Source organism: Tachyglossus aculeatus, chromosome X1, assembly GCF_015852505.1.
Source record: "Tachyglossus aculeatus isolate mTacAcu1 chromosome X1, mTacAcu1.pri, whole genome shotgun sequence".
NCBI classification, from domain to species: Eukaryota; Metazoa; Chordata; class Mammalia; order Monotremata; family Tachyglossidae; genus Tachyglossus; species Tachyglossus aculeatus.
In genome coordinates, this window is record NC_052101.1 from 29,600,056 (window position 1) to 29,622,040 (window position 21,985).

Consider the following 21,985-nt stretch of genomic DNA (forward strand, 5'->3'; position numbering starts at 1 on the left):
AAATTTAAATGTAAGTGAAAGCCACTCTTTTTCAACATAAAGATAGCTTTCCCACTGCTCAATGAATCACTGAGTGTTATTTATTGAACACTTAGTTTGTGCAGAGCATTGTACAAAATACTTGGAAATACTATCCCTGCCTGTTAGACATGATCATTGTCCTAGCAGTCTAGTGGGGGAGGAGACAGTAAAATATATTAAAATATATAAATATATAAAGATAGAGGAGCAGAATGGCCTAATGACAAGAGCACGGGCTTGGGAGTCAGAGGTCGTGGGTTCTAATCCCGGCTCTGCCCCTTGTATGCTGTGTGATATTGGGCAAGTCACTTAACTTCCCTGTGTCTCAGTTACCTCACCTGTAAAATGGGGATTGATACTGTGAGCCCCATGTGGGACAACCTGATTACCTTGTATTACCCCAGTGCTTAAAACAGTGCTTGGCACATAGTAAGCGCTTAACAAATACCATCATTATTATTACCAGTGGAACTAAGGATGAGGCAGTTGGGTGGGAAAATAAGTTACCTGCAGAAGATGTGATTTTTGTATTGCTTTGAAGATGGGCAAAGTGCTGGTATGATGGATGTGTACAAGTATTTTAAAGCAAAGTCTTTTATTTTCAAAATCTTACGAAAAACAGATTTCTTGGGTTAAGAAGCAGAGTAGGAAGTAAACAACCTGCTAGAAATACCATATTAATAATGATCAAAGCTTTTCAGTTTCTTATTCAATATTTACTAACACATATAGTCAAATAGATGAATATGGCTAAATATCTGCAGCTTTTAGAACAATAATCTTCTTTGATTATTATGGGTGTATAGTCATAATACAGTTAAAGATGAAACTTAAGGTCATTATTAAATAATAATATATAATCAAATTGGAGACTTTAGTGGGTGTTCTTAGAACCATATTCTTCATTTCTTTCCCAGATCTTGAGAAGCATCATGGCATAGTGTAAAAATCAAGGACCAAGGATTAAAAGGACCTGGGTTCTAATTCTGACTCTGCCACATATCTGCTGTGTGACCTCGGGCAAGCCACTTCATTTCTCTTTGTCCCAATTTCTTCATTTGTAAAATGAAGATTCAGTGTTCGTTCTCCCTCTTCTGTTCTCAGCAGAACGAAGGGCATAAGCAAAGTGTAAGGAAAGCAGTGGCTTAGTGGAAAGATCATAAGCCTGAGTGTCAGAGGAACTGGGTTCTAATTCCGGCTCTTCCACTTGTCTGCTGTGTGACTTTAGGCAAGTCACAAGCCTCATTTACCTCATCTGTAAAATGGGGATTTGGGACCGAGACTGCATCCAAACTGACTACCTTGTACTACAGCAACTAATAATAAATACAGTAAACACTTAACAAATACTATTGAAAGAAAAAAGGGTCAATGGCAGGATAGTTAGTATGTTGATTTTAGATAAACGAAGTGAGTGCTGGATTGTAGTAAGAAAGAAGCAAGGACAAGTAATGGGGAGAGACCTGATTGAGTATCTGGAATCCAATGTTGAGGAGTTTCTGATTAATGTGGAGATGAATGTGAAGCCATTGGAAGCCCTTGAAGAATCAAGGGACACACATAAAATGTTTTTGTTTTTTTATTTTAGAAAACTGATCTGGACAGCAGAACAAAGTATGGACTAGAAAGGAAATAAGCTGGAGGTCAGCAATGACACAAATAAAGTAGTATAGGTGGGTTATATCAAGTGCTTAAACTCATGTGGTAATGGTTCATAACCTACTAAAAATACTTAGGATATGTTTTATAGTTTGCCTCTCTGGAAACCATGCAAAACCACACTTAATTTATTTAGATATTTGTTGTCAATGTTATTCTCACTCCTTTTACTTAAATCTTACTCTGGTCAGAGTTAGTAATAAGAGACAAGACTTACATATTAATTTTAAATGTCATTATACATTTATTTGAAACAGTTAACCCAGTTTATTAAAGTCCTGTGCCAAGTAATATATGTTTTCAATTATCCATCTTTACCAGCCTTTGACAGAATCAGTGTTTTTTATCAAATCCATAATCATCACATAATTACTATGACAGTATCTACAATACATTTAAAAAATCAGTGATAGAACAATATTGGCTCTCCTAAATTATCTGTAGTGTTAAACCATGCCTGAAAGCTTTTAAACATTACTGTTACCTTCCATCGTATCTTTGGAAAGGTAAACAATCCAGTATACCAAATTGAATCCTGAAAATGCCACTGGGAAGAGAATCCTGGAATATTCATCTATTTTGCTTGTGCCATCATTTGGTCCAGATGATGGGGGAGTGGTGGAAGCTGATTGTGAATTAGGTACAGTGGTAGAAACCATGCTAATGTCAAGAGATGGAACTTTATGTGAGGTCAAAGAATTCATTCGCTTCTTCAAATTGTAGTTGGAAGCAGAGTGCTGTGGAGGAAAACATGTATTAATTGTCTCTAATCTGTCAAAACCTAAATGAAATAATTTTTCACTGGTCTTTAAAATGAGGTATTGAGCTTAATTTTTTTTCATTTCTACCTTTTCTTTATCACATCAAGTCCAAGAAAGAACCCCATCACCATATTTATGTTTTCCTCATCCCTAAAAGTCAAAGAACCCATATCTGTTCACCATCCTTTAGAGAATTTCATCATCCACATTTTAACTCAATCAACTTTAGAATCAACTTTAGAATCCCCAAATATTTAAAATGCAGTGGGATATATTTTTCCCCTATCTATTTCAGGTGGAGTCCTTCAACCTTAAGTAATTGGGTTTGGTTCCATTAGAATCCTGTTACCTGGACATTTTATTCTTCCTGGTTAAACAATTGTGACTCAAGTGTGCTTTTGTAGCAGTGAGCATATCCATTTTACTTCTACCTCAAGTTGTGCCTTAGGGGTTTTGTTCCAATGTTTCATTTTGGGAGAGTGGCTAAGGCTGTTGCATAGGAGACAAGGGAAAAGAAGATGTTTACTGCCTGGATTTCTATTTAACTTTTAGTTCACACAGTGAATTACCTTGACAATTTGGACCATGACAAAAGATGCATTTTGGCTTGAAGAATTGGATTTTTCAGTAGAATAGCCTTTAGGCAAGAGGAAGTAAGATACCTAGACCATTAAGGCCAAAATGGAGGGCTTTCTATTTCAAATATGTGAACAATTAGGATGCCTAATACCACGGGATATTCCTAAGCATCTGTCCTTACTAATGCTGTATCACCGGCTCCACTAAATAATATGTTCTATTCAAAATGACCTTTTTGGATAAATGCCAACATCTGGAACTCAGATGTTTAATTTTCATGAATATCTACTTCTAGAAACTCACAGATTACTAATAGGGGAAGTGGTGGGGGAGGAATTATCCACTGAGCATTAGCCATGAGCTCTGAATTAATCACCATTATAGTCCTCCTTTATTTGAGATCCAAAGCTGGAGCTAGAGTTGCTGCTTTCGATTTTCCCTCCACTATGTCACCAACATAGCCAAGCTTTATGCTTCTCTCTTACCAACCATGGGAATTTATATTACTAATTTGATCTATCTTTTTCATTTTGATACCATGATTTATCCCTCTCCAAAAGCATCATTTTTATTTCTTATTGATTAGCTCTCAGTAGAAATGATTCCTAATCACTTCTAATGTGAAAGATTCATCCCATTTGTTTGGTATCAAACAAATCAATCAAAGATGGAATAACCACTAGACCAGAAGTCCCTGGCTTCTCCCAGCCTCCTTAGCTTGTGGTGATATTTGTCTAACAAGCAACTTTCAGCATTCAGGTCTGATATGAGATATGAGTCTGTGCTTCTCCAATTTCCCACTTTTCGCAATCCCACTAACTCCTCCAGGTCTGTGAGCAGTGACTGGAGTAGGGGACTAGGGATAGAAAGAATGTCTACATATGCCCTGTTCTTAGAATGCCTGGGGCATGAGAGGTCTAAGACTAATTGTCTCCTCCTTATAACATTTAGTGCTTCCATCTCATCTCTCCTTCTGTGGGTTGCACTGTGACTTCTTCTTCCAGAAAATTCCCTAATTCCTGCTTTTCAGATCCCAGCAATCATTATACACCATGGCTCTGGGCTTTTCCTGGCTCTATTCTTACGCTTGCTGGAGATGAGCTTTCCTCTTGTAAAAATTATTTTCTTGTATTTTGGCTGCTGAAAGACCACTTGGCTGCTCTGCTGGAAATATTCCTCAGTTGAACAGGGATCTCATGGCAGGCTAGAAAGCAAGCAGTAGTAAGAGAATTCAAGCTGCTCCTATGGGCAGAAGGGATATGAGAAGCAGAAGGGCCCTTAGATTCAGTGACATTTGGACACAGGTAAGTGTAACAATCATTCATTTTCTCTCCACTTGAATTCTGTTGTCCCATATGCCAAGGAAGAGGATGAGGTTGAAAAACCTTGGAGAAATGTCAGTATCTTCACATTTTTAGAGACAATATATGCTACACTACGATTATCTGAAGTTGGTTATGCAGTTTAGAAGTTGAAGACTACCTGCTGGATAGAATAGAAATATATCCAATTTATGATAATAAATCCATCAACTTAATTCTTTACTTGCCATTCCATTCTCCTCTCTCATTCTCAGTTTCTTTTCAGGGAGAGCCTAAGTCAACTCATCCCTTCTGGAAGCAATCCATGTCACATGCAATTCTTGTATCTTCAGGCTTCCATGGTATTCATAGCTAACCCTCAGTTATCATTAACTGGACTAACTTATGCTTGCTGTATTATTCTGGAGAGTACAAAACAACCAGGTTGGTAGACATGTTCTTGAATAGTCATTTCCGTTTGGCCAGCCATTAAGACTAATCATACTAAATGAATGTGTCTGCTCAACGAATTTACCAAGCTCCTATGGCTATTTTGTTAAAAATTGTCATTCTAGTCAGAGTTGGGGGTTTTTCTGTCTAGTCATTTTCCCCAACACCATAAGATTAAATAAAACAGTATTTTAACTTCAGCACGGTTAAACCTGCTGACAAACTTGAAGATGTGATATATTAGAATCTGTGTTAAAATATGCTCTGATCTTCTGGAAAACCTTTCCTACTCAACAGATTGCAACAAAAGCCTCTGAAAGAAGCACTCATAGCTGAGTGGACCATGTGAAGAGATTGGATGATACCAGGACGACCAAGCAGCTGCTATAGAGTAAGCTAAAATAGGGCATGTGAAGCAGGAGGGCAAAGCAACCATTTAAAATATCTACTGAAATGTATTTTCAAACATTGTAGGATAGCAACAGTCTGCTTAGAAAAATCTCCAGAGAGAACATCCCGCTTTGTAGTAAGAAGATGGATAGCTTTTTAGAGTAAAGGCTTCAGTTTCATCAGGAGACCAAATGACAGATTTGTAAGCAGTGATAGGTAGTACAAGAACCAGTCACATGTCACATCATCAGTCCAGTATATTCAATAGAGTGTAGTTTCCATGGGCAGGGAACATGTCCACCAGCTCTGTTTTATTTTCCCAAGGACTTTGTTCTCCACACACAGTAAGAGCTCAGTAAATTATAATTGATAGATTTTTTTATGGTATTTGCTACATGTTTTGTTTTGTTGTCTAGACTGTGAGCCCGTTGTTGGGTAGGGACCACCTCTATATGTTACCGACTTATACTTCCCAAGTGCTTAGTACAGTGCTCTGCATGTAGTAAGCGCTCAATAAATATGATTGAATGAATGAATGTGCTAAGCACAAGGATAGATACAAGTTAATTAGGTTGGACACAGTCCCTGTCTCACATGGGGCTCAAAGTCTTAATCTTCATTTTCCAGATGAGGGAACTGAGGCACAGAGAAGTAAAGTGACTTAACCAAGGTCACAAAATAGACGAGTGGTGAAGCCGGGATAAGAACTCAAGTCCTTATGACTTCCAGGTCTGTGTTCTAGCCACTAGGCAACACTGCTTCTTCAACTCATTAATTAGTTAGAAATCCACCTACTCCATGGATAGGATCTCTTCATTGGAAGCATTGTATTAGAATACAAGAAGCTCGGGATAAATGGATAAATGAATCCAGACATGATGCACTGAATAATATTGTAGATTCTGCCTCATCTCTTAGCTGACCATTTCTCAGAAACTGTTTTCCTGAATTGATTGCCAGAAGCTAAATTGACTAATTTAGAGAAGCAGCGTGGCTCAGTGGAAAGAGCATAGGCTTTGGAGTCAGGGGTCATGGGTTTGAATCCCAGCTCCGCCACACGTCTTCTGTGTGACCTTGGGCAAGTCACTTAACTTCTCTGAGCTTCAGTTACCTCTTCTGTAAAATGGGGATTAAGACTATGAGCCTCACGTGGGACAACTTGATCACCTTGTATCCCACCCAGCGCTTAGAACAGTGCTTTGTGCGTAGTAAGCGCTTAACAAATGCCATTATTATTATTATTATTAATTTGAACTCCTTCCAGTTCTTGTTCTGGAGCTCATGACACTGTTAATGAGAGGCACCATGACCAAAGATTTGGACTTAGGTGAGCCATGCTGCAACTTGAACAATCCTATTTTGAATACTAAGAGTTCCCTGAATAACTGAAATAGAACTCAAAAGCAGAAAGACTAAGTAAAATGAGAAATACTGGTAAAGAATTTGGCTACCCTACAAATGCATTGGGCTTAACCTGAAATTCAGTAAGCCAAAGTGCTTCTGTATGGAATGTGTTGTTAAAATAGACTTCTGTCAGAGTCCAGATGAGTGCTCAGCTTGTGGCTGTCACACATTTTGAGTGGAACACCTGCAGTTTTGAGTTCACACAGGGCTGACCTGCTGCTGAGAGCCATCCTGCCATCTATATTTTTAGACCATTGTTTTGTTTTCAAAATGACAATGCCATTTCAAAAAAAACAAACTTTAGTTAACTGACCATTATGACTAACAAAGTTCTTGGTAGAAGAAAGCAGCATTCTGAGAATAGTTAGAAGGAATATAAGTGAAAAGTGCATTTTGATATATCTTGGATTTAAAAAGGTTGTTCAAGATCCCAATTTGTTTAATTGGGATGAGAATGTGTCATAATTATGCTTTCTTAGAGGATACACTTTCTTCCTTATCTGTATGTATAAATATACTTGTCTACTTCTTATTCAGGAATATCCTAAAATGACCTCTAATGGCCAGATGAAGGGAGAAATAAGAGTTTTCCCATATTCTACAAGAGGCTGAAGCAGCCCAAGGCAAGCTGAAGCCAAATAAAGTTTTCCTTTATTTTTTTAACTCCAAGCACATATTGGTATTCAATAAGTGCTCACAAAAATTAAAATATCATGGAAAAACAACAAATCAACTAGGGAAAAAAATCCTAAAGAAAGAGCAAGACAAACGGTGCACCCACCGTAACAAAAATCTTTTGGAGCCAAATTGGATATAAAGGAGCGCTAGCAAGCGTCATTAAATTAGATTGCCATGGAGGTCAAACAAGCCATTTGTGTGACTTATTTTGACGTTAAGTGAACAACCATCTGAGAAACCAGAAGCACTCTGGTCCCGTGGATATGATTCCTCTGCTCTGGGCAAAATCTAGACACTGAAACATTCAAGATACCAAGAAAAATACTTATGAAGAGAAGAGCAGCCGAAGAAGAAGCAGAGACAATGACTAAAAGAAGGACATTTAAAACTGTAGCAGATTCCAGGAAAATAGAGCTCTAAAAATGTGAAAAATTAGAAAAAGATCTGTGAAATGGAAAGGTTTGGTGCTAGACGAAGAACAGGCAAACCAATGCCTATATGCTGGAATGAAGGCACAGTTGATTCTCTGAAGCAGAAGAAAAATAAAATGCCCCAAACCATAAGCCTTTTAAACAGATCACTAGGTATTGTCTAAAGATCAGAGATTTAAAAAGCAGCATGGTGTAGTTGAAAGACCATGGGTCTGGGACCAGGGTTCTCAATCCTGGCCTTGCCACTTATCTACTGTGTGACCTTGCCAAGTCATTTACTTTTCTGTGCTTCAAGTACCTAATCTGTAAAATGAAGATTAATACTGTGAATACCATGTGGGACTTGGACTGTGTTCAATCTGATTATCTTGTATCTACCAGAGTGCTTAGTACAGTGCCTTGCACATAGTAAACTCTTAACAAATACCATTGAAAAAATCACTACAGGTGGCTAACAGGCTAACATTGAGTGAGATCTTAGAAATAGATTTGGAAGTACTTGTGATTATTATTATTATAACTTTTACGTATTTTCAAATGCAACAGCAAAGCGATCTTTTACTTCAAACTTTATAGCCCTATTCAGAATAACTTCCAATGGAAATCAGATCTTGTGATAAATATAGAACTTGATTTTAAAAGTACTTTATACAAGTTAAGCCAACATTAATTTGCTATTCCAGTAGGAAATTGACTCATAATGATATTTTGATCACAAAAACATGGATATTTTTAAATATAAGGGAATTTGGGAAAGATAATGGGGTCATAATAATAGGTATACTTTATGCTCGGCAAAGGAGATGCATGATGAATGTTCTTTCTGATATATTTCCAAGGCTTTTGTACAGCAGCAATAAATATGCCAATGTGTTATAAAATATATGAGTTCATTTTTAATTAGTCACATGTTTCACAAATACTGAGTCTAGGGATTTATAAAAAAACTTCCATTCCTTTAATGTTGCCATTTTTAAGTGTAATACTATTTCTACCTTAATATTTTTCTAGCTTCATTGAGTAATCTAAGTTGTCATTTGATGTTCTTTTGATTATAATTTATGAAAACAATTAGACATAATTCTAGAAATTTCCCAGAAAATGTGCACTTCTGAAAAATATTGATTTTCTGGTGGTTTCATATAAAATGTCCAAATTTTCAAATTCCATAATATGAGACAAATAAAAAAGTGCCAGTGAGTTTCTGAGTACTGAACTTGATCTTTTTTTCCCAACCCTTATTTGCATCCATAAATATAATTTACTAGACTTGTTATTTTGCCTTGCTTCTCACAAGTACATTTTGCCCAAAGAATAAGCAAGTTCAGGTAAATTCTAATTCTGCTTGCTCCACTTACAACTTTTGGGTCTATAAATATTTTGTCATGAAAAAATACTTTCAGAGTTAGAATCACCATTCACAGATATGAATACACACACACACACACACACATACGCACACACACACACTGGTTTAAATGAGCAGATTAGTATCAAAAAGAAAGAGATGACAGGATCAGAGTGGGGGAAAATGATCTAGCTATTAAGTCATCTTTGTAAAACAGTTTTATAAAGTACTTATCCCCATTTGAAAAAAAAAAATTAAAAAACTCCAAAATTCATTTTGGTCCTATTCTCAATGGCAAAGGTATAGCTCACCTGCTAACATTACATTCATTCATTCAATCGTATTCACTGAGCATTTACTGTGTGCAGAGCACTGTACTAAGCGCTTGGGAAGTACAATTATTCTAGGCCTTCCCAAATTGCGAGGCAAAAATAACACATCTGTCCACAGAAAATACACTCATCTGATTTTAAAAAGAGCTGTGGTTCATGTGCAATCCTAAATGAATCCTCAGGCTAATCCCCAATAAACCAAAGCTTACTTAAAATGCCAATAGTAGTGTCTACAACCAGGGATGACAGATGAGCCTCTGTCCTAAGACTTCAAGACTAAGAACCTGGACAGTGAAATGCTATGCTAACATCACTTAAACTCTTTTGGCCCTGCCAATTATGCTTCCACTGCCTGGGAGCATGGAGAGAGTAGGTAGACAGAAATGCAGAACAATACCAAGTCCATGTGTAATCTTCACCCATGCTAGCCAGCTACAGGCAGAACAGGAATGAGAACCCAGGCCTCCTGGGTGCTTTTTCCTCAGTGGCAAGAGTTCTCCCTACTAGACCAGCAAAATTCCTCTCCATTGGCTTTAAACTTCTCCATCACCTTCCCCCTCCTGCCTCACCTTGCTTCTCTCCTTCTACAGTCAAGCCCTCACATCTCGCTCCTCTTGTGCTAACCTTCTCACTGTGCCTCAGTCTCACCTTTCTCCCCACTGACTCCTATCCCACATCCTGTCTCTGTACTCCTCTAATGCTACAGACAACCACTTTCCTCTGCTTCAAAGCCATTGAAGACACATTTCATCCAAAAAGCCTTCCCAGACTAGGCCCCACTTTTCCTTATCTCCCACTAGCATTGCCCTGACTTGCTCTCTTTGCTCTTCCCCTCTCCCAGCCCCAAAGCACTTAGATACATATCTGTAATTTTATTTATTTGTATTGATGTCTGTCTCTCCCACTCCAGACTGTGAGCTTGTTATGGACACTGTTTATTGTTGTATTGTACTTTCCCAAGAGCTTAGTACAGTGCTGTGCACACAGTAGGTACTCAATAAGTAGGATTTAATGAAAGAATTAATATGCCACTACACCCATCAAGTGTTTTAAATACCCACAGCACATCAGCCCAACTGACTGATGGTGATGGGCCTACTCTTGTTATCCTTTTTGATCCAGGCTCCAAGTTCCCGCTAATTTGCTGATTCCCGTTCCAACTATGTTTAAATGAAATAGAAAAGACAAAGCAGTCCATTTTAATTTCTCTGCCTAATTCTCATTAGATTAACATGATTATTTTCATGATTATATTTAGCAAAGTTTGGAACAGCCAAAGAGTGATAGATATAACATTTGGGGAAAATTTATGATACTCTTGGGAACACATTAAAATCAAACCAGTGCATCATCATAATGACATTTTTAAAGAAGCTGTTAATAAACTACTTGCTATTTTTAGATTAGAGTCATTTGTTGAATGTGTTTTTCTCTGTAACTGACATTGAATTTTTCATGCTGTAATTTCCTATGAGAGACCAGCCGTATCTATGTCTTGGGCAGTGCATTGTAGCTAATACAATATAAATACCTCTAAAATTTTAATCTTCAGGAGAGGAATTACTCAAAGGAAATAACAGAAATGTTTTCTAGTGTACACATATTCATTTTCTGATCTGATCTAACAGTCAATTGACTTTCACATCCTGTATGTCTATAATAGAAATGCTTCGTACTCTGAAGGCCAAGTATGTTGAGAAATTTTATTCATCCAAACATGGCATATGCTCTATTGCTGAAAGGAAATGTGAAATCTAAGAATATATATGTTTTTAAAATCTTTCCATAGACGCTGAAACATGTCAGCACAAATAAGAAGTACAAATTGAGAAATATCTCAATTTTTTGAAAGAGAATGGAGAATAACTTTTACTAAGCTTTTGCTTCTCAAGTTGAAGAGGAAGCTGATAACTTCAAAATGAATATGACCAGGTAACGTAATTTGTTCCCAACTAAGACTGCAGAAGTATTATTCAATTGTAACTGAATTACTGTTTTGGCTAGCTCATCTCAAAGGCAGCATAATAACAAAAAAGTCAACAATTTACCGAGACAATCCTCTCCTTTTCTGGGTCCGTGGTTGCTGACAGGGCTTCTGCCAGAGCTGCTGCCTTGGCTGCCTTACGCTTTGCTCTCTGGACATGAAGATTGGTAAAATAGTTGACGGCTGCAAACTCAATGAGTGCAGAAAAGACAAAAGCAAAACACACAGCTATGAACCAATCCATGGCAGTAGCATAGGACACCTTGGGCAAAGAATGACGGGCACTAATGCTTAGAGTAGTCATTGTTAAAACGGTGGTAATTCCTGAAAAGAAAAAGAAGAATGGAAGTGTGAGTTCTGGATCTGTTCAATTTCAGTGCTATAAAATATATATTCTCAGATAACATCCCCTAAATTATCAAGAACAACCAATTGATCTTGACAGCGGAGAAAATTGACATATTTTGTATTTTGGGTGACCTGATCCATTCAAGTCCTTTGCAATAATATTTGGAAGAATTATGTTAAGGATTAATTGATCATAAACTCTTTGAGGACAATAATTTTGTCATTCACTTCTACTGCATGTTTCCAGTCTCTAAATACAGTGCTCTGTTGGATATTATCATTAAGATCCATGTTTTATGGGATAGATTTGATTTAAAAAATCCCTCTAACAATTGCTTTAAAAAAGCCCATGAAAAACACCTCTTATCTAATCACCTTGAATACAACTTTAAATGTATTTTTCTCTTGTTACCAGTGTAATCCTGTGGACCAAGTTTTTTTTTTAATGTGGGTTAGATAAATGTATATTGGTAATTTCCAATATTTCTAGAGTAATATTAAAGTAAACAGCAAGACTCCCAATCTGAAATGCATATCTTAAAGTCATACCGCATGACTTTAAGGAAACTTCATACCAAATTTTAAATGTTGAAATGACTTTTATTTGATAAATATTATTTTTACATACAAAATGAAAGGATTGGCTGTTTTGAGATCTTAGACTACATCCCTACTATATCTCATACATGATGCTTATATGAATTTCCAGACAGATGATGAATTTGGTAAAATTAAGATCAGATATACCAATAGGCTACACCTCCAGTAAAAAAAAAGACATTGATTTATTATAGCTGGTTGTTAGTTATCTTTAACTCTGGGAAAGTACCTTAATGAAGATTTGAAGATTAAAGATGTGAATTTTTTTATCATCAATCTGCTTTTCAAAGAGAAAATGTTTCAATGGAGAACTATATATCATCAACTTTAATCACTTTCTACAAAATTAAACAAAAGCTAAAATACGTTTTTTGTAACAGTTCAGAGAAAATACCAATCGAGCAACATGTCCTCATATTGTATTTTAACTAAAATTTGTTTTCTCTCTAAACTTTGAGCTAATTTGTAAGACTCATTAACACAGCTAATCATTCTGTATGAAAATAATTATAGGATAAATGTTTATAATCACCCTTTGAACAAGCAATCAAACTTTTGTTTTGAAATATCTGGGTAATAATTAAATTACCATAACTACTATGAATGCATCAATTCTGATTTTAGAAAAATAAGATTCCCAAGGTCAAAAGTATTTTATCAAATAATTTTAATAAAAAGTTTTTGATATGGGCTTGAACATTTTTTTTTATTTAGAAAGTGTTGGTCACATGCAAATTCCAAGTAACGTAATCTGTACTCCTCTAACATTAGACGTTTTCAAAACAACATTAAATTTTAATATCAGAGTATATCTCTTTTGTAATCTGTTTTTAAATATACTTATAAGTTGATTATCAACTGGGCTTCATCGTTGGCCAATAAAATGACATAGTGACAAGTTATGTACATTCATCTAAATGCATCTGTCAGTGTGACAAGAATATGTTTCAAATGGTGGTTCAATCTAGTTTAAAATTACAATATACAATTAGATATAGACTCAGTATTGTAGTAGCAGGAGCATATTACAGTTATATAAGTATGTTTGCTGTTTTGTTTCTATATATATATATATGAAATTAATTAAACATGCACTGAAACTTGTTTTTACATGTATAAACATATAAGCTACAGTGAAATTTTTCAGAATTACCTAATTTGAATGTATTGAATTACTACACATTTATATTAGTTACTGGTACATAACATCATTTTAAAAAAATAACATGTTTTGTTTACTATAGCACCATTTTATTCTGGAGGAACATAGTGCAATCTCAACTCCTGAAAATCAACTTTACAAGGTAAATGGAGGTTGTGGTGAAGTCTGCTTTCAGGATCTGGGAACATAATTACATATCCTTGTGTGCTGAGAAGTTTGTTTATTTTTTCTTGTTTAACCTTTCATTTAGCTTCCTTGTCACTTTTATATTTCTACCTGTTGATCTTTCTTTAGTCAATAAAATCTGACTATCCAATGTAATTCAGGGATAGCGTGTATATTAAAACAAAATTATACCAAGCAGGATTTTGGCTATTATGCATAATAGTACATTTATTGCATTATATCTTTCCACAAGCATTTTAGGCTACATTAGAACCAATGGGGAGGAAATGTAAGTTTACATTAGATGTTTTCTTTGGTTTGCTAAAAAGAACAGTTGAAGTGCCTAAAATAAATATGTAATGGAAGAAAGGTGATGGATGAACAAAACTGATGCAGAGACAGTAAAGGCATACCAAAAACAGTCCTGGCAGGAACAGACTCCTTATTAATCCAAAAAGACACCTGAGAAAGAATGACTGTCATAATGCAGGGAGTGTAAATCTGTATCATAAAGTATCCCATCTTTCTTTGCAGGTGGAAATAAACTGTCATTATTACGTATTCACCTGTTGAGACATGTATATCAGTGTTATTGTCAACAATGTGTAAACAAATGCAACTGAAACTAAAAAAGTGCAAGGTTTTAAATTAGTCCTGCCTGGGATAAAATAATAGGAAACAACATTTCTCTTACAATACAGCTGGCTGATCAACAAATGATAGAAAAGAGATAAAACAGGTCTCATTTTAATGATTTTATCATCATCTAAATAACATTGTTCCTGAACGTTACAACAAATACTGCATGTATATGAGTATCTAGTTTAAAATAGTTAAGAAGCAGCAGAGCGTAGGGGATAAGAACATGGGCCTAAGAGTCAGAGGACCTGTGTCATAATCTTAGCTCCACCACTTGTCTTTTATATGACCTGGGGTAACTCGCCTAATTTCTCTGTGCCTCAGTTACTTCATATGTAAAATGGGGATTCATACTGTGAGCCCCATGTGGGACATGATGGACTGTGTCCAATCTGATTATCATGTACCTATCCTAGTGTTTTCTACAGTGCATGACACTGAAAGGATTGAGAGAATAATAGCTCTTTCTTGATTCTGTGGGTGGGGGTGCATGGCCATTCTTAGTTGGTGGAGCAATTTGTCTGGTTAATTATGATAACGAATGAGACTCTGGCATGCTACCTAGTTACGTGACCTCCTCCTCCAAGAGGTCTTCCCTGACTAAGGCCTCATTTCTTCTTTCCCCACTCCTTTTGGCATCGCCCTGACTTGTTCCTTTTATTTACCACCCCCATACCCACAGCATTCATGTACATATTATTTTTTTTGTATATTTATGTCTATCTACCCCTCAGTGTGGCAGGGAATCTGTCTTCATATTGTTGTGTTGTTCTCCCCCAAGTGCCTTAGTCAGTGTACTGTGCTCAATAAATATGATTGATTGATGATTGAGCACTTAAATATTGTAAATTTTTTTTGCAAACTTTTCAGGAATTACAAGGCAAGGAGGAGCTAAGGAAAGGTAATTAAACTAAATACACTGTGGCTATACTGGTTTAGAATCATGCATTGATTCCTTCTACAGGATAGATAATATTCCAGCTCATGAAAATCCTTACCTGTATTGGATTTAATAGTTTCACTTGAAACTGTTTGTCCTATCAGATCATACTGGAGTAAACTTGAAGACTCCTGAGGAACTTCTACAGAATAGAGGGGTCCTTTCTTCCATGTATAAATTATTTCACTTTTGGGATAAGCATCTGAATGTCAAAACAGTGAATCCAATTAATTTTCACCTGACAAAATATGCCATTTTAAAAAAAAATGCAAGTGAAGATTTATAATTCAAGTCAATATGTGGCTAACTCAAGTTTTGTTTGCCTGCTACTACTCTGTGTAAGAACAGCAGAAGGCATTACAAGATGAATTAATTATTTTGTTGAATCACGCTGAGAACAGTAAGTAGCTCCAATTTGTATGTATAGTTTATAGTGAAACTACTTTTCAGCTTCCTAGGATGCCAATACTATTATTCAAACAATTGTTTAGATTGAATAACACATTTGGATGGTAGAAACCTTTCAAACTTACAGCTCCCAAACTTCAGTGGACAAGCATGCCCATCCATAGGGAAGTTGACCAATCTCATGGGACAGTCAGCATTTATCGTAAGTCTGAAACATATTGAAATGGAAAACAGTATTAGAGAGTTAAAAAAAAAACAAGATAAGAGAATAACAGAGAGCGATACCCACCTCATTGTATACAGAATGGTTCCATTTTGCATTATCCTGAAGAGTTTGTTGGGAGTTGTCATGTTATGAGCTATTGACTTTTTGCCATTCCTAAAAAATGTATCTGGGGTCCAAATTTTACTGACCATTAAATTGTTCAATCTCAGAATCTCAGTTGGTCCTCTAAACTTTAATCTTTCATCAATCCATGTCTGACGAAAGAAAACATCCATTGTGTATTCCTAAGAGAAAACAAATATCACTTGTACTAAAAACTGTGGTTTACACTCATACTTAGATTTATAATCCTACTGATGCTTACAAATATCTAGACTAAAATAATTTTATATTTAAATATATTGTATAATCCCAAATGTAGCTATGTACCTTTGTCACCAATTGGAAAACTGAGGAACAGCACTATATAGTGTGAGGAAAAATACAATTGCTTTTATGTTTTGTTTTTTGGTTTTATGAATTATATTAAAGAGGAAAAGAACAGGGGCCTAATGATAGGGAGTTTCTGAGTTCTCTTCTAGGTTTTGCCACTACAGGTTCATCCAGTTTCCCCTAGAATATATTTTTCCATCATTTTGTCATCAGTTAAAAAGGCAAGATTGTACTTCTATCTTTTAATTTTGATAGTTTGTTAAGCACCCTCAGTGAGATCCACAGATCAAAACTTGGATATGAAAGGTCCTGGATTAAAAATTCATTAAAAATCAGCTAATGTGCTCCTCAAATATTTACTATGCTAATCTTTGAGTTTTAATGATAAATTAAATCCGCAAGTGGCAAGGTATTTTTGTGAAGGACAACTGAAATTATATGAAATAACAGCAGTGCAATCTATAACTTTCAAATACTTTGTATGAGTCAAAGGTGTTTTTAAATGTAAAGATTACAGCCTAGAATTTCAAATGTATATGGTTAAGCTACTTAAGTATTAAGTATCATGGCACTACATACTGAAAATTAATGCCGTGGCCTGTGACTGCCAAGGTAACAATATGAGGAATTTGGGGCAGTTAATCATTCCGTTTCCTTCAAAAACTACTTTCGTAGAGTCTGGGGTACTAAGCAGAAAACAAAATGGACAACGCACAAAGGAGAATGTCAGTATTCCCCATTATCACTAATCTACCATGGCATTTCTCTTATAAGTTCTATTAATGTTTTATAGTAATGCTTTTCCTTTCATACCTTTTATGCTGGCATGCTGAAGAGATGGCTAGGGATCATAAGAATGAACTCAAATTTCAAAGGTTGTTCTGTGTGTTTACTCTAAATGCAAGCTGGAAAATATTGTGATCCTCTATGCTTGTATCTCCATCCCTAGAACGCTGATTGAATTGCCAATAAAATGAAAGTTTAAAAGAATCAGCCTTCCCGAATCGCTCCCTTATCATTCAAACATGTCAAATATGTATTCCTGAGATCCGACCTGTTGTAACTTCCACTGTCCACCTCCAGGAAAGTTATAACAGACAGTGAAATCCCCAGTCCATTTTCCACAGGACTTTTTCTGCAGCAGATCTTATGATATGAGGTCCGAGCTGTTTTAGGAAAAGGAGAGATTTAATGTGTCCAAACTCTAACTCTAGAGTCAGTTCGCTGACTAACTTTTCCTTCTTTTGCGGGCCCCTCTCTTACCACAGGGAGAATGACTTCTTGACTCCTCCGGAATCGAACATTGTGGTATACCTTATAATAATAATGGTGGTATTTGTTAAGCACTTACTATGTGCAAAGCATTGTTCTAAGCGCTGGGGGGAATACAAGGTGATCAGGTTGAGCGATGTAGGTTATGGAGAAGATGCAACCCAATCATTTGCTTTCAATTTCAATTGAGAGAAGCATTTCGATTTCAATTTCTCTCAGTTTCAATTGAGAGAAGCACCATGGCTTAGTGGAAAGAGCCCGGGCTTGGGAGTCTGAAGTCGTAGGTTCTAATTCTGGCCCTGCCACTTAGCTGTGTGGCCTTGGGCAAGTCACTTAACTTCCTTGGGCCTAAGTGACCTCATCTGTAAAATGGGGATTAAGACTGTGAGCACTGTGGGACAACCTGATCACCTTGTAAGCTCCCCAGCGCTTAGAACAGTGATTGGCACATAGTAAGCGCTTAACAAATGCCATAATTATTATTAATTATTATTTGCTCTAACGAGGACAGACTCAGCTGCTCCCTATCCCGGCTCTGCCACATGTCTGCTGTGTGGCCTTGGGCAAGTCACTTAACTTCCTTGGGCTTAAGTGACCTCATCTGTAAAATGGGGATTAAGACTGTGAGCACTGTGGGACAACCTGATCACCTTGTAAGCTCCCCAGCACTTAGAACAGTGCTTTGCACATAGTAAGTGCTTAACAAATGCCATAATAATAATAATTATTATTTGCTCTAACGAGGACGGACTCAGCTGCTCCCTATCCCGGCTCTGCCACATGTCTGCTGTGTGGCCTTGGGCAAGTCACTAAACTTCCCTGGGCCTCAGTGACCTCATCTGTAAAATGGGGATTAAGACTGTGAGCACTGTGGGACAACCTGATCACCTTGTAAGCTCCCCAGCGCTTAGAACAGTGCTTGGCACATAGTAAGCGCTTAACAAATGCCATAATTATTATTATTTGCTCTAACGAGGACGGACTCAGCTGCTCCCTATCCCGGCTCCGCCACATGTCTGCTGTGTGACCTTGGGCAAGTCACTTAACTGCTCTGAGCCTCAGTTACCTCATCTGTAAAATGGGGATTGACTGTGAGCACTGTGGGACAACCTGATCACCTTGTAAGCTCCCCAGCGCTTAGAACAGTGCTTGGCACATAGTAAGCGCTTAACAAATGCCATAATTATTATTATTTGCTCTAACGAGGACGGACTCAGCTGCTCCCTATCCCGGCTCCGCCACATGTCTGCTGTGTGACCTTGGGCAAGTCACTTAACTGCTCTGAGCCTCAGTGACCTCATCTGTAAAATGGGGATTAAGACTGTGAGCACTGTGGGACAACCTGATCACCTTGTAAGCTCCCCAGCGCTTAGAACAGTGCTTGGCACATAGTAAGCGCTTAACAAATGCCATAATTATTATTATTATTATTATTACTATTATTATTATTATGATTTGCTCTAATGAGGACGGACTCAGCAGCTCCCTATTCCGGCTCCGCCACATGTCTGCTGTGTGACCTTGGGCAAGTCACTTAACTTCTCTGAGCCTCAGTTACCTCATCTGTAAAATGGGGATTAAGACTGTGAGCCCCACGTGGGACAACTTAATCACCTTGTATCCCCCCCAGGGTTTAGAACAGTGCTCTGCACGTAGTAAGCGCTTAACAAATGCCATCATTATTATTATTATTCCCTGAGCCTCAGTTACCTCATCTGTAAAATGGGGATTGACTGTGAGCCCCGCGTGGGACAACCTGATCACGTTGTATCCCTCCCCCCAGCGCTGAGAACAGTGCTTTGCACATAGTAAGCGCTTAACAAATGCCATCGTTAATTAATTAGAGCCTCCTGCCTGGAGAAGACGTCCAGATGGTGATGCCACTTACCATCTCCACGTCTGACACGGGGCCAAAGCTGGTCACGTAAATATCCGTCTTGACTTCTGTCACGGCGCCTAAAACAGAGTCCGGAGGGGTGATGGTGGGGATCAGTCAAGCAGTGGTATTTATTGAGCGCTTATTTGAATGCACGAATGAATGAGCAGGCTGGGTGCCCCCTCGCCTGGGTCCAATACGGAGCCCCTCGGCCACTCTCACCCGTTTGTGGGGGCGTCCAGCCCGCTCCCTCCCTCACCCATTCAGTCGTGCTTATTAATAACGTTGGCATTTGTTAAATGTTAAAAGACAACCTCTCCCCCTTCTAGGCTGTGAGCCTAGACGGGACCGTCTCTATACGTTGCGGATTTGTACTTCCCAAGCGCTTAGTACAGTGCTCTGCACACAGTAAGTGCTCAATAAATACGATTGAATGAATTTAAGCGCTTACTATGTGCCAAGCACTGTTCTAAGCGCTGGGGTAGATACGAGGTCATCAGGTTGTCCCAGGTAGGGCTCGCAATCTTCATCCCCATTTTACAGATGCGAGAACTACGGCACGGAGAAGTTAAGTGACCTGCCTAAGGTCACCCAGCTGACAAGTGGAGGAGTGGGATTAGAACCCACGACCTCTGACTCCCAAGCCTGTGCTCTTTCCACTAAGCCACGCTGCTTCTCAGGCAGCGCCTATTGAGCGCCTACTGTGTGCAGAGCACTGCACTAAGCGCTTGGGAAAGTACAATCCAGCAATAGAGACAATCCCTGCCCACAACGAGCTCACGGTCTAGAAGGGAGGGGAGACAGACATTAATGTTTCCAGTACACCTTTTAGACTGTGAGCCCACTGTTGGGTAGGGACTGTCTCTATATGTTTCCAATTTGTACTTCCCAAGCGCTTAGTACCGTGCTCTGCACATAGTAAGCGCTCAATAAATACAATTGATGATGATGAATACAAGTGATCAGGCATCGATACAAATAAATACAACGACATTCATTCATTCATTCATTCAATAGTATTTCTTGAGCACTTACTGTGTGCAGAACACTGTACTAAACGCTTGGGAAGTACAAGTTGGCAACATATAGAGACGGTCCCTACTCAACAACAGGCTTACAGTCTAGAAGGGGGAGACAGACAACAAAACAAAACATGTGGCCTGGTGTCAAGTCATCAAATAGAATTAAACAAATAGAACAGATAGAATTAAAGCTAAATGCACATCATTAACAAAATAAATAGAATAGTAAATATGTACAAGTAAAATAGAGTAATAAATCTGTACAAACATATACGCAGGTACTGTGGGGAGGGGAAGGGGGTAGGGCAGGGGGAAGGGGAGGAGGAGAGGAAAAAGGGGGCTCAGTCTGGGAGATGTGGACATAAGTGGTGTGAGGTTGGGAGAGCTAAGGGGGCCAATCTGGGTGACACGGAAGGAAGGGGGAGATGAGGAAAAGTGGGGTTTAGTCTAGGAACTAGGCCTGGGCCAGAGGAGGGGGGAAGAAGGGGAGTCCTCACCCCCAAAACCCGGCCGGAGCCGGTTGTCATAGCCGTCCAACAGCTTGTCCAGGATCCGGGTGATGTTGTCCGAGTAGAGGTTCCCTTCATCCTTCGGGTTTCCCAGGGTGTGATCCAACCTGGAGGAGAAAGACAGGGGCACCTGCCCTCTCACCCATCCCTTGCCACCTCCAGCTGGACCCGGGGCTACTTGTGTCTTGGGACATATTCCCCCCTGGGTGCCCTTTCCCTTCGTTAGGGTGGGTAGGAGTCAAGGACCAGCCCCGGTATCTGGGTAGCCCTTTTTGCAGGGGTCGTTTCACTCACCATATGGTGATGAAAAGCCAGGACAGGAGCGAAGCCATAGCTCAGCGTGGTCCACAAGTCCCCCAAGACCCCACCGACAGGTCAAGTGCAGCAAGTTTCAAAACCCATCACCCCTCTCTTTCACCCACTGATCCTTAAGAGGAAGGTGTGACCAGTCCCTCTCCCATCCCCTTTAACTCCTCCTTTCCCCCATTTTTGGGGTGGGTATGGCTGTGGCCGTCCGTCTGTCTCTGTAGGCTTATGTGTGTAGTCTTTGATTTTGTCTCTGCGGCTCAGCTTCATCTGACTGGCTCAGTTGGCAAATTAGAGTTTGAAGGGACGGAGCACAGTCGGAGGCCAGTGACAATAATCGAATAAGGCATTAGGGGAGATTAAAAGGAAGAAATCCACTGCTAGTTTTGGCACGGAATTAGCAGGGACCTGTTAGGAAATCTGGAAAAGCGCTGGCATCTTGCTGATGGAGATTATGTTGGAAATGGACTCAGTTTTTATTATTTTTATGGTGCCTGGAGATTATTGGAACAGCTTCATTTTTTTTTCCAATGACCCTCTTCAGGGCTAACTTTCTGAATACTAAAAAAAAAAATTTAAATTTTTCCATTCTAAAACATTTAAAATTTATTTAACTGTCTTAATTGAATTTTAAAAAATGCTTATTCACTTGCATGTCTGTCCTTACCCCTTTCTCCCAAACTTGAACCTTAATAGCGACTAAGGAAGTGCTGTTTTTATGAGTTATGATAATAATGGCAAC

General features: G+C 38.3%; 1 protein-coding gene across 1 annotated transcript; it reads right to left on the reverse strand.

Annotated features, from left to right (window-relative positions):
• Positions 1-1,900: 1,900 nt before the first annotated feature.
• On the reverse strand, positions 1,901-21,493 carry GABRA6 (gamma-aminobutyric acid type A receptor subunit alpha6). The gene is made up of 9 exons (XM_038740305.1): positions 21,232-21,493; positions 20,926-21,044; positions 19,419-19,486; positions 15,890-16,110; positions 15,726-15,808; positions 15,251-15,394; positions 14,027-14,179; positions 11,403-11,662; positions 1,901-2,417 (listed from the first exon to the last, which is right to left on the reverse strand). Exons 1-9 carry the CDS (start codon positions 21,267-21,269, stop codon positions 2,148-2,150), a joined length of 1,356 nt encoding a protein of 451 aa, XP_038596233.1. The 5' UTR covers positions 21,270-21,493; the 3' UTR covers positions 1,901-2,147.
• Positions 21,494-21,985: the final 492 nt, after the last annotated feature.

Bases quoted from the DNA above. Each gene is read 5' to 3' on its own strand.
- GABRA6 (XM_038740305.1), bottom strand. From the start codon at position 21,269: ATGGCTTCGCTCCTGTCCTGGCTTTTCATCACCATATG. The intron at 21,045-21,231 runs GTGAGTGAAACG...TTTCTCCTCCAG, and splicing joins TGGCTTTTCATCACCATATG to GTTGGATCACACCCTGGGAA. The intron at 15,395-15,725 runs GTAAGTTTGAAA...TTTGACATTCAG, and splicing joins TCCACTGAAGTTTGGGAGCT to ATGCTTATCCCAAAAGTGAA.